This window comes from Musa acuminata, chromosome BXJ2-11 (assembly GCF_036884655.1).
Source record: "Musa acuminata AAA Group cultivar baxijiao chromosome BXJ2-11, Cavendish_Baxijiao_AAA, whole genome shotgun sequence".
NCBI lineage: Eukaryota > Viridiplantae > Streptophyta > Magnoliopsida > Zingiberales > Musaceae > Musa > Musa acuminata.
The window spans coordinates 31,312,842-31,325,113 of record NC_088348.1 but is presented as its reverse complement, the minus strand read 5'-3'; the positions used below and the strand labels follow the sequence as shown (position 1 = coordinate 31,325,113).

At 38.2% G+C, this 12,272-nt stretch overlaps 2 protein-coding genes across 9 annotated transcripts; both read right to left on the bottom strand.

Moving 5' to 3' along the window:
* Nucleotides 1–54: 54 nt before the first annotated feature.
* On the bottom strand, nucleotides 55–8,808 carry LOC103972181 (uncharacterized). Of its 8 annotated transcripts, XM_065132482.1 has the most exons (11): nucleotides 8,673–8,808; nucleotides 8,534–8,585; nucleotides 8,303–8,436; nucleotides 4,641–4,747; nucleotides 3,587–3,655; nucleotides 3,000–3,115; nucleotides 2,848–2,902; nucleotides 1,697–1,817; nucleotides 1,471–1,524; nucleotides 433–527; nucleotides 55–330 (listed from the first exon to the last, which is right to left on the bottom strand). In XM_065132482.1, the coding sequence occupies exons 3-11, from the start codon at nucleotides 8,418–8,420 to the stop codon at nucleotides 211–213; spliced, it is 855 nt and encodes a 284-aa protein (XP_064988554.1). In that variant the 5' UTR covers nucleotides 8,421–8,436; nucleotides 8,534–8,585; nucleotides 8,673–8,808; the 3' UTR covers nucleotides 55–210. The 8 variants fall into 8 exon arrangements, with proteins under 8 accessions (XP_064988554.1, XP_064988553.1, XP_064988555.1 ...); XM_065132481.1 differs by having other exon boundaries at nucleotides 8,534–8,689; XM_065132483.1 differs by having other exon boundaries at nucleotides 1,471–1,518; nucleotides 8,534–8,689.
* A 32-nt stretch (nucleotides 8,809–8,840) lies between these two features.
* On the bottom strand, nucleotides 8,841–12,111 carry LOC135626829 (peptide methionine sulfoxide reductase A1-like). Its single transcript, XM_065132487.1, has 2 exons — nucleotides 11,533–12,111; nucleotides 8,841–9,276 (listed from the first exon to the last, which is right to left on the bottom strand). The coding sequence occupies exons 1-2, from the start codon at nucleotides 12,049–12,051 to the stop codon at nucleotides 9,025–9,027; spliced, it is 771 nt and encodes a 256-aa protein (XP_064988559.1). The 5' UTR covers nucleotides 12,052–12,111; the 3' UTR covers nucleotides 8,841–9,024.
* Between the last annotated feature and the right edge of the window lie 161 nt (nucleotides 12,112–12,272).

The window sequence follows — 12,272 nt, the reverse complement described above, 5'->3', positions numbered from 1 at the left end:
AAAGCGACCTGTTTATTTAATTGGATGATGATAAAGATATCAAAGAACGCCTAGTGAATAATGTGGGAATTATTTAACTGGGAAAGAATCACCTTACAGCAATTGTGGGAAAAATGGAAAGAAAAATTTCCCTCGACTCTTTTTCTTGTATGTTCAGGAGAAGATGGATGATTCAGAGACAATGCGGGAAATTGATACAGCAACCGAATATTAACTGAGATGCTGCGACCGATTAAGAAGAAGCTTGAAAGAAGGCAGATCCTCGATTCGACTGACGTTTTCTAGCAGCAGCTCCTGCTCCAGCTGACGACGTGTTGACTTCATGACCGTCTAAAGATGGGACCAGCAAACAGAGAGTTTAGGGCAAATAGAAAACCATAAAATTGTAGGACAGAATCGGCAATTCCGTGGTGGAGAGAGCACATGACGTACATTGAAGTCCATGTAGGAGGCATGCATGGCGAGCCATTGCTGATCCATCAACTTGAAAGCTATGCAGTACAATATGTCGAAGGCCCAGTCATTCTCTGAAACACAAATCATCAGCATTTAGTTCAAGTATCAAAAATTGCACAATTCCAATATGATGCTTAACTATATCGAATATCAATATTCAAAAGACCACCATCTTCACCTATGCATCAGTAGGTAGGCGCTTATTAATCACATACTTGCTGGTTTGTAACACTGAGAAACCTGTGATGACCACTTACGTAATCTGCCGACTGCTGGTAGGTTCTGAGGGGTCTAAGCAACATGTTTAATAATTCACTGTATCGGAGGAGTGTGCAACCAAAATTTAAGTGTGGAAAAGCAGAGTAACAATCAGATCTCGGTAACTAATTCTTAACAAAAAATAAGGTTGGTCCGCATATTATAATAGTTTGCAATGTGGTTCAGATTGATCCATACCCACCAGTATTTGCTAGTCGGGCGGGCGTGGATGGGTTTGTGGACAGCCCCCATTTCAGGCAATCCGGTCCAATTATATATAAAAACAAAATTCTTGGACTATAAATAGGTTGGTGCCAAAAATTCGAAACCCTCTTCTCCATCTCAACGCATGAGCACCATGCCTGCTGTGGTCCGACATCGCCTACCTTCCCACTACCCACCGTGTATAGTTATTCTCTTTCCGGGTATACTTTCTCCGCTTCTTCCTTTGCTACCTCGTCTTCATATATCATGATACATTCTAGCATATTATATGTTGATATGCAGGAATAGACCAGGTCTGTACCAATCGCGCATGGACTGGCATGGGTTCAGTAACCAAAATTGCATTCCTTGCTGCATCTATACCCACTGATTGAGCTTATGTTAATTTTTCCAAACTACCATTGTCTAAAACGTATTTCTCAAGAACCAACTTAAAAAATCAAAATGTAATATATAGCATCAGTGACTAAATGCATTTATCAGCAACAAAACTCATAAAAGATCAAACTGCAATTTAGAATTTAAACATACCTGAAAGTAGATTCAAAAAAATAGCTCCCACAATCGACCTTGGTTTAGCTGCAACTATTATAAACAAATTTTAGTGACACAGGTAGAACTCTATTATGCTGAAGATTTAAGTGACACTGGTGAATGTCCAACATGTTGAAGACAGTTAAGACGCCCATAGTTGATAAATGACATACTGCAGTTAGCCACACAAAATCAATGAAACGAGCTTGGATAAAGTACCCACCAACTTGAAGATCCAGCATTTGGATGAGCATAAATGTTACATTTATACCAGCTACTGCAAAAGGGTATTCACATAGGGCTCGATTGCCCTCCTGTTTTCGGAGAAGATCCTGGAAGGACTTCTGCAAGGAAAGTCATCAAGGAGGCAACAACAGCTCAGTTATTAAGAAGATCATCCAAAGGATACAAACTACTGAGCCAGTTCATTGCTTGGCCCAAATTATGCAACTATATTCCAACAGGTAAATGCATGTATACTAGTCTTAGTGTAATACTGTGCTTTGAGACTAGGATGTAAGCTATAAATTACCCATCTACAACAAGATCCTGTAAAGATCATACACATCAAAGGAATTTTAATTGTAATGCATCAAACAAATTATCAGAATGAGTTTACATTATAGCGTTCCAAAGTACTAGTTGCTGTCAAGGGACTCATAGTAGTACCAAAATTTAAGAATGAGCAAAAAAGATTCTCACATTAGCCTTGCCTTTACTTAAGATAGGTGGATATAAAGAGTCAAAACCAGTTAAGGCACATAACAGTGCACATATGGATTGATTCACTCAAGTTGAAATGTTATCTTCCTTACGAGAACACTCAAGTACCCAATTATGCTCTAAATTCTTCAAGTCAGCTTTAGTCTTTCAGCTTCAACTATCTCCTAAATTGTCTCAGTTGAATATCAACCTAAGTGACTAAGGCACAAGTGAAGGCTCTTCTTCAAATCAACTTATAATCTTTTTTTTTTAATATTGATATATGCAAAAATTTCACCCTGGTTTAATCTAAAAGTTTTCCAAATGATGACTCCCATAAGGCTAACCAGGATCCGAGTGAGAGGCCAGCATACACAGGATTGAAGAAACACTATTCCAGTTGGCACTAGAAAAAAAAGATAATGAATATCAGTCTTTTATTCTAAAATTCAATATTTGCAGCAAAAATATTACAAATAAAGAAATAATTTGTTTTAGGGTAAGTTTGGCAGCACATCAAGGCAATTTGTCATCTTGTTATAATCGACAAATAGGTGACAGAACAAAACAAAGATGTTCAATTCATTATGTTAAGAGCCACATATAAATTGAAATCATTCTGCACTTGAATCTACTAGTTAAAATAGCTAACAAGAAAAGAAAACCGCTTACAGGGTACCTCCTGGCAAAGAATAATAGGTTTTCTAAAGATATGAAACCACCACCCCTGCAACACAAGAACAAAGATAGTTTCTGGATCCTATTATCGAATTGAAATGAAAATACCTTACCAATGATTCCTACAGACTGAGCATTTTTAATACCTAAAATCTGTAGAAGGATCTTTTCCTTGCCATCCCATTTCCTTCCATTGTTCAGATATTAAGCCATGGAGTTTGACTCCAGGATAAGCAGCATACCAGAGGGTTCTTAAGGTTTCCTAGCAATATTTCAGTCACTGAGATGACAAACACAGAGGAAATGCCATTTGAAACATAAAGTGCTTGTAGGTTGCATCAATAAAATGGATGCAGATGCATCGTAAGCACAAGACACTACATGATTAATACTAGCACCTTGACTTCCTTCTCAGATTAGATATTAATATAAGCAAAAAGTAACCAACATAATCATATAGTTGCACAAAAAAAATGTTCACATAAATACACAACTGCAGAACTTTATGAGTTTAAAATTACTAGATAGTTGAGAGAATTTAAACAGCTCATAATTATTATAAACAAGAATTTAGTAATGGTAACTAGAAATAGCTAGATGGTTGAGAGGAACTTCAACAGCTCATAATTATTATAAGCAAGAATCAATTTAGTACGTTAACTAGAAAAAACAAAGATTCACTATTAGAAACTAAAAAACAATAAGATCAAAAAGACCATTCTAAGGCAAGTACCTGATGCTCTTTTTTTGAACTTTCATAGGCAACATCGACTCGGCATTGTAACTTACGCAAGCATTCCTCCTGCATGCATGTATAATGAATGTAATTTTCATCAGCTTTTCCCTTTGAAGAGCAAAAAAATATCTATGGTACTCCATGTATAATATTAATGAAGCATCTAACAAAGTAGCTAGCAGGGTTGAAATTAAATATTAATGAAGGCCTGGCCACCTACAAGGAACAAAACTTCAATGTGTGTAAATGAGAGGGTTGACCACAGAAGAAAAATTAAATGATGAGGTTTTATATAATTTAACAAAGTAGTTAGCATAAAATCTAGAGGTATCTATAGGCCTATACATACTGCTAAAACCAATCAAGAGTCAGCCAGTAATTCCATGTTACCTTTGTCAGAGATTACAATCATTTGATGGGTCAACTGTACGATCATGGCACTGGCACTCATCTGAATGCCATGCCAAAACCATGCCCATCAAAACACTAGCTAGCACAGAGCTCAACCAATTGGCATAAAGCTCATGGTGAGGCATGTGATAACACAAGGGCATGCCACAAAACTAAGAGAAACTTATCTTAATTGTACATAAGATGCATCTCAATTGTCAGAAACAGGTAGCTGGAAAGCATTCAAGCAGCCAATCCCAAATAGTTGCAAAGAGAGGCATATTGTACATGTCCACGCTCATGTTGCAAGAACTATCTGAGATATCCTACTTCTAAATTCTACCACCAAGAAACATAGCCATTTGTGACATTCAATTACTTGTTATTACATCAAACCTAAACACCCATCCAACACCAGTTTCAATAAGCTGTATAACCAGTATGGTACTAAGATAACAAACATTTTGTCAATCTATACTACCGAGTATCAATATAAAATTAATAAAATATTAGTAGATGAAGCACTGTTAAATTGTATGGTCTGTTACCAATGCTTGGCCACACTGGTAAATGCCAGTCAATATGTACCTCTTGTACCTATATTTAAGATCATGTGTCAAAAAAACCAATAAGCATATAATCAATATTAACAAGAGGTTACCTGACAAGGTGTAAGATCAAATGATAAACGAGCATCACTGTCAATTCCTTGGGCACAAACACAAGAAAAACCTTTTCCAATCCACGCTGTTGATCCCGCCACAACCTCTGTAGACAACAAAATGAATATAAAGATGACAGTTCAAATACAAAAAATAAAAAAGATACATCTTCATAGGCATACTTAACAATATAATAATGACTTTTCTTACTATGCATAACACCTCAGTGATCACTTTCTATTTAAGTCAAGAAAAAAGAGAGAACCTTGAGTTTCCTTACAAGTTTGTAATAAAAGGATAACCAATAGCAACTTAATAATTTTAAATCAAGACATTTACATGACTTTATACTTCGACTTGAATGAACTTTGATAGATTGAGAAACTATACAGTTAAGGCATAACCGATTCAACCACTGGTCATAGGAAGCATGTGAATCCGAGTACTATCAGCTAAGGCTTCAATCATGAATGAGACCCTTGTTTTGGCACAACCATGTTTCACAATAATATATATAAGAGATTCTGTAACGTTCAAACTGTGCATATTGGACAGGGTTACCTCTATGTAAAAATACTCCATACATAAAAAAAACCAGCCATCCAAATCAACATAATTCATTCCAAAAAATATATTTATTAACTTATTCTGTAACACCAAACTGATACAGATGGGTAGTTAAGATTCTTATTTAAAACTTTGGCCAAGCAAAAGCCTAAGATTTTAAATTTTCAAAAATCAAGTGTGCGTGTGACAGAGAGAGAAAGGGAGGGAGAGGCAAGCGAGAACAATATCATCATGGAAAGTGAAAAAGAGAACATTCATACAATTTAAGTTTATGAGAACTTTGTTAAAATTCATGGTAAAATCGTTTGATCGACAAAATTCCTAGTACTTAGTCAAAGTCATACAGTACCTACATGTTGCGCCAGTAACTGATCAGCAGCTATGCTGCATCCTATGCCAGTAGAGAGCATAACCATCAATTGTACAATTCCATCACCTCAAACACACTAAATCTTCATTTATTGAACATTATGATCATCCAATTACTTTGGTAGGTATTTCTTTCATCTTTCCATAAAAAGCACTCATGAAAATTTAATCTCTCAGCCTCTGCATGCTCTTCTGCAGATACGTGTCATGGAACTTAAACCACCATGCAAAAAACAATCAAACAGAATAAATTCATAGATCGAAGAAGCTCTACATGAAATCTAAATCAAACGACATGGGAGAAAAGGGTACCCAGAGCTTACTTAAAAGATTACATCAATGACATACTTCACAACTATATCTAAGAAAGCAATTTGCAGAAGATGATCAAAGATAGAAAGACATGCAGAGTAAAATGGGCAACCTAAACTTGTAGATCAAAACCTAAGAATGTCTTAGGCATTCAAAAGTCCAAGCATTGTCAACTGTCCTACCAAAACTAATTGCAGATTGCCGCTACCACTAATACCAGAATACGCCAAGCATCAACTTCGATGTTCACAAGAAAACAATAAGAAAGGGAAAAGGAGCAATTTTCCTCGTACCATGTGTTGAGTGGTAGCCGCCCCCTCGATCCGGCCCCTTGGTTATTCTCCTCACCGTGACAAAAGACCCACCATTGTCACCCATCTCTCCTCTCGACCACCTCCCCTGACCCTGCCAAATTGCCTCAGCCCAAACCTCCACGGCACCTTCGACCAACAACCAACTCAACGACTCGCCTTCATTTCATGCCATCGATCGTTCACCATTTCCCCTTCCCCGCCCCCACCCAAATCCCTTCCAAGAACCAAACTAGTGCTTCATTACCGCAAAGCGAATAAAGAAAAGCTTGAGAACGACCGAAAGGAATCGCAAACCGCTCGGACCGCAGCTGTCGCTTGGAAGAAACCAGAACAAATAGATGCGGATGTTTCTTCGCGGCTAGGGCACCGACCGGCGGGGTGAATCACGGCGGCGAGAAGAAATTAAAAAGGGAGAAAGAGGCGTAGAGATTGAGAGATCGCCGGAGAGGAGAGACGAGAAGGAGGGCGTCGGGATATATGCTCTCGCTCGCTCGGTCTCGTTTCTGTTGGCTTCGCTCCCTTTTTCACCTTAACTTTGTCTCGTTCCGTTTGGCGTCATCCCCTCTTTCTCGATATAGCTTTGTGGTGGTTTCTATTTTCTTTTTTGTTTTCTAAGAGCTGGACATGTGCGTTGCACGTGATATTGGTCGTGATGGGCCCGCGACAGTGGTGCGGTGGGGTCATAAACATTGGTACGGGCTATGTAATATATGCTTTAGTTATATTTACAAGATAAATAAAATATTACGTGTATATAATGAATGGGGTTATTTTTTCTAAAAAAAATAATCACAGCATATTTTCTAATTGATACTTCCTCTTTTGTATTTTTTAAATAATATCTTTAATTTTAAAAATATCTAAAATATCTTTTAATTTTTTTAAAATTTTAATCTAACCATCACAATAAAAAACTATAAAATCTACTTTTTGATATATTATAATATTTTTTTGATAATTTTAAAATAATATCATCTAAATAAAAATTTTAAAAAATAATTTATTATTATGTTTTGATCACTACAATAAATACACTATAAAATCTACTAAAAACACTGTAAACAATTTAGATAGACTCCTAATCTCATATATATATATATATATATATATATATATATATATTATAACATAATTTTACTTACAATGTTTTTAGTGTCTCAATATAAATATTATTAAACATATTATAAATGAGCCAAATGAAAATATTATAACAGTTTAAAATCGATTAAAAAATAAAAAATAGAGATATTTAAAATATTTTTAAAATTAAAAAAGTGTTAAAAATATTTACCAGTTGAGAAATATGCAAAAAAATATGTTTTTTTAAAGAAAAAAATCACCCTATAAAATTAATGATGTCACCTTTGAAAAATAATATATTGACCCTTTGTATTTATTGGTCAAAATTGTTCATAATCAAAATCTAACGGGATTTAGTTTAGAATTGCTAGCCATAATAGTGGGACCCGCACAAACGGGTCGAGCACGTGGCACGGTGCACTCCATTTTACGTATAACTTTATTTAACTGTAGTCCAGCTTTTAGCCACCACATGTGCACATCAAACTACCCTCTATCTAATGGAGCAGACATAAGCACGTCATTATTATTTTCATGTCACTATATAGATGATTCTTTCTTTCTTTCTTGCATCTCTAATCATGTCTTCTAATACAGAAATGGTGTGCTACCATTTATTATATATGCTCAAATAGTAGCTGTAGACTCATCTAATTTTCTAACCAATAACGTCGTTGACACTATCGATGACATCCCACTAAGATTGGTAGTTTGATGCGATCTCAAATCACTGGTACAGTTTTAAGACAAAAAGTACGATTAGCTTGCATCCAGACAAAGTTCTCTGGATCTCGATGACTTGGATCAAGCCAGAAGACCACATGCACTGCAGCCGATTCCAAAATGCTTGGTTTCTGTTGCGCCATTGATGATAGATCAAACAATCAATTTACCATACAAGTTCCTGAACATTCACGTGCTTGGAGCCAGTGAGTCCATCGCTCCAAGGATTTGATTATTAGGATCAGGTAATTTTATGTTGAGGAGTCGTTAAAGAGAAAGACAATTGGCCAACGCACCTCGAGATCCATAGCAGGCTGTCGGGAATGGAGGGCATAGGAACTCAAACCTGCGTGGGAGTGTGGAGAGCATGAGGTTGGGATCCCACCGAATAGTTCCAAGGAATGAAAACACCATGCTGCAGCACTGAACTCTGCAAGACAGAAGCGAACAAGTTGGCTGAAACTTACGCAAGTCCACCGGATAGTAAAGTAATCCAACTAACACTTGCTGGTTTAGAAAAAGCTTACAGTAGATTGATCGATGTTGGGTTCAATGAACGATCTCAGACCAAGGAAATGCCTGATAACAAGAGATGAAAACTTTAGCTCAGATAACAGACGGTAAGGGAAAACAAAGGACAATGAGTTCAATGAAAAGAGATGTTACCTTATTGGATCCCACGCCACGGACAAAAACCGACACAGAAAGGTCACAAAACTAGGCGAAAATCGATGTTATATCTTGTCACTTCTAATCCTAATATTTCCCAAGAGTTCCGTGAATCAATATGAAGAGTTTGAATAATCACAAGGCAATTCATTAGCTATGCTCACATCAAAAGAGAACCATCAGATGAGTTGTGTGGATTACTATGAATATGCAAGTTGTAATTATATTACAAACAAGGGCATAGCCTCATAACACAGTCCATAACATGCAGTACTCGTTATCTTCAACAACTCTATCGACTGAAACGACCAGGCATGCAGATTTCGATGGTTGATTATAATTACCCATGTCATCCGTAGCAGCGAATAGGGTCACTACAACCTTTAGCTGCAGACTGCCTGAAACCAAAGCGTCCGCCTTTCTCAAGATACTGCTGATGATACTCTTCTGCCCTGTAGAATTTCTTTGCAGGAAGGATTTCTGTCACAATCTTCCCGTTAAGGACCTTCTGGCGCCTCTCCATGGATTCTCTGGCTGCCTTTTCCTGTTCTGGTGTGTAGAAATATATTCCAGAGCGATATTGGGTCCCAACATCATTTCCCTGCATACAATTGTAAATATAATATTTAACAACTAGAATGCAAATTATACTTAATATACTGCTCACAGAAGATTTAATGCATTTCTTTAAGGTTATATAGTACCATGCACCTACTATTGAAAGCATTTCTGCAATGCATTATAAGTTCTCGAATTTGTAATTCTGCAAATGAAGACAGATACAGAATTTGTTCACTGGTCCATATTATCACTAATTCTCAAATTACCTACACTTATAAGGAACTGTTGAAGAAACTACAACAGCAGTACACTTCGAATAAGACTCTTTCTGGAATATAAGATACATCACTGTAGTATTTATGTCTGGTCAGGTTTCAAGAGCACACCAAAACTGATTCCTAAAAGAGGAAATACAGCACAGAACATATGAAATTTTATATAAGCTTGTTCCTTCATGTAACATCACTCGTAATCCCACCTTAGAAACACATACGTGAACGAGACAAAGACTGAGCCCATGAGCTTGCTGCTAGCTGCATATATCATAATGCATAACATCAATAAAAATGTCAACAAATTGAGAGGTAATACAGACTTTGTTTCTTTCCTGACTGATCACATTGTTAAACTCCTTCAGTGCACAATATATTAGATTCAAGGGACAAGTCCTCAGTAACTTATTGCAAAGAGCGATGGAAAAGCAGGGGATGTATCATTCACGAGCTCTAATGACCTTGTAAAGACTAATGATCCAAAAGATCAGCCAAACATAAGCCAGAGTAGTCCTGGCTAATGACAAAGACCAAAAAGTGAAATTTGGTCAAATTCAACCTATAAAATTAGTGTTCACTCTTTTTTTTTTTTGTGAGGTGAGGGTAGATACCTGTTCAATTTTTTAAAATAATGTCTTGACCATTTCTATTTCTTGGTCAAAATTGATCAAAAGCCAATGAGATTGAATTTAGAGTTGCTAACCATTATTGTGGGACCCGCACAAAGGGGTTGAGCATGTGGCATGGTGCACTATGTAGAACTAAACGTTAATCTAGCTTTTAGCCACATGTGCATATCAAACTACCAACTATCTAACAGAGCAGGCCTAAGGACATCATTATTATTTTCAGATCAAGATCCAGATGATGAGATAATTAATTTATTAACTTAATAAATTAAATTATTTATTAATAATAGTGAATAAGTCAAACCTGCCTCCTTCATCCTGAACCTGACTGCTCCGATCTGGAAGCAACACCAAACCAAACCAATCCTTCTCTCTTATCTCTTTGGAATCTATGGTTGTCAGATAACTCTTGATGCCTCACACTGCCTCGGGGACATAGATTGAAGTTTAAAATCCAAAGGCTGCTCTCATTGATGTAACCATGGCTAATCCCAAACTAACCACTCTACAGATGATAAGAATATCATGGCAACATTTTTCAGCTTGCTTCCACCTTCAAATGCTCTCATTAATGTAACCATGGCTAATCCCAAACTAACTACTCTACAGATGATAAGAGTATCATGGAAACATTTTTCAGCTTGCTTCCACCTTCTAAATCATCAAATACAAGGATAACACTTTTTCTATGTTAAATGCTCGTCGCAAATGATATGTGCACCAAGAGTGAAAAATAGCCAGCATCCATACCCGACAAATATAAAAAACCACAACCTGTACTAGCACTTCTATAAGATAAAAAAAAAAGTCAACTTTCTATATAAATTAGCACATTCTAAAGTTCTACAACTACACCATATATACAAAGAACACTCATCCATTTGAAGAAGCACAATTTGATTGGAAATCCAGAATCTCATACTTGCTCCTTGATTTCTTCGATGACCTACCAAGCAATTCAATAGGAGAGGTACCCAAATGTTGACCAAAACCCAATTTTCCGACTCACCAAGCATATTTTCACAAATTCAAACTATCACTATGATACACAAAGTGTAACACTGCCAATGTCAGTCACAACCCCGGATGAAAAAGATGGAGGGCTGCGTTAGGTCAAATACAACCAGCGTGATTCTTCTCCGTTATTGTGCTGTGACACACAAGTGTATGTGGTTATATCAAATCAATAGAGCTTACTCCTCCAACATGAGATGCTATTTAGCAAAGCTACCTCAAATTAGGCATTCGTGTTGAGACTTATCTGAAACTAAAAGGTGCTTGCCACGCAAAATTGAGACCAATTTCAACTAAGATGCTATCAACAACAAAAACATGGATAGCACCAAGTGCCAATGTATAACAAGAAAAGTTCTGAGGGGCCTCAAAAGAATTAACCTGGCGATTGAGAGCGGTGGGATCATGCCGCTCCCAGAAGACGTCGAGCAAGTCCTCGTACTTGCACTGCCGGGGGTCGTACTGCAGACGGACCACCTCGGAGTGATTGGTCATCCCGGTGCATACGTCCTCGTAGGTGGGCTCGTGGGTGTTCCCCTGGCTGTACCCGACCTCGGTCTTGGTCACCCCGGGCACGCGCTGGAAGCCGAGCTCAACACCCCAGAAGCAGCCGGCGCCGAACTGCGCAAACTCCTGCCCCGCCGCCGGCACGTCGTCGTCGGGGCTCTGCGCGATCGCCGACGACGCCTCCGTCGCGGACCCTCGACCGCCGAAGCCAAGCCCTAGCTTCCCGAGCCAACTCATTCGGCGGAGACGCGAGGGCGCAGAGGACGACGCCGGAAAGGACAAGGGCTTGAAATTACGAGAGGTTACAAGGGGCTTTATGGGGAATTTGGAGAAGTGGTGGGAGGCGAGACCTACGAGGGGGGAGGCGGCGGCGGTGTTTAAGATGAGGGGCATGGTCGTGAGATGGCGTGGCCAGGAAGCCAAGTTGGGTGGTATGGAAGGAGTAGATAGATAGGGAGGGACGTGTCGGGGCGGTGCGCGTCCCGAAGCGGTGACGAGACCGCGTGCTTGCGCCTGGTTTTCCTATGTACGCGTGGCGGTTTCTGGGTGGGGGATTGAGGGTGATTTGGGTCGGTATGTGTTGCGGTGAAGAGGGAAACACGTCCTTCGTGCCG

Excerpts from the sequence above, each read along its gene's own strand:
- LOC103972181 (XM_065132482.1), bottom strand. The coding sequence starts at position 8,420 with ATGGTGTTTTCATTCCTTGGAACTATTCGGTGGGATCCCAACCTCATG. Across the intron at positions 4,748-8,302 it reads AGCCTGCTATGGATCTCGAG|AGGTTGTGGCGGGATCAACA; the intron begins GTGCGTTGGCCA and ends TGTTGTCTACAG. Across the intron at positions 1,818-2,847 it reads TCTTTGCCAGGAGGTACCCT|AAGTCCTTCCAGGATCTTCT; the intron begins GTAAGCGGTTTT and ends CTTTCCTTGCAG.
- LOC135626829 (XM_065132487.1), bottom strand. The coding sequence starts at position 12,051 with ATGCCCCTCATCTTAAACACCGCCGCCGCCTCCCCCCTCGTAGGTCTC. Across the intron at positions 9,277-11,532 it reads CCACCGCTCTCAATCGCCAG|GGAAATGATGTTGGGACCCA; the intron begins GTTAATTCTTTT and ends AATTGTATGCAG.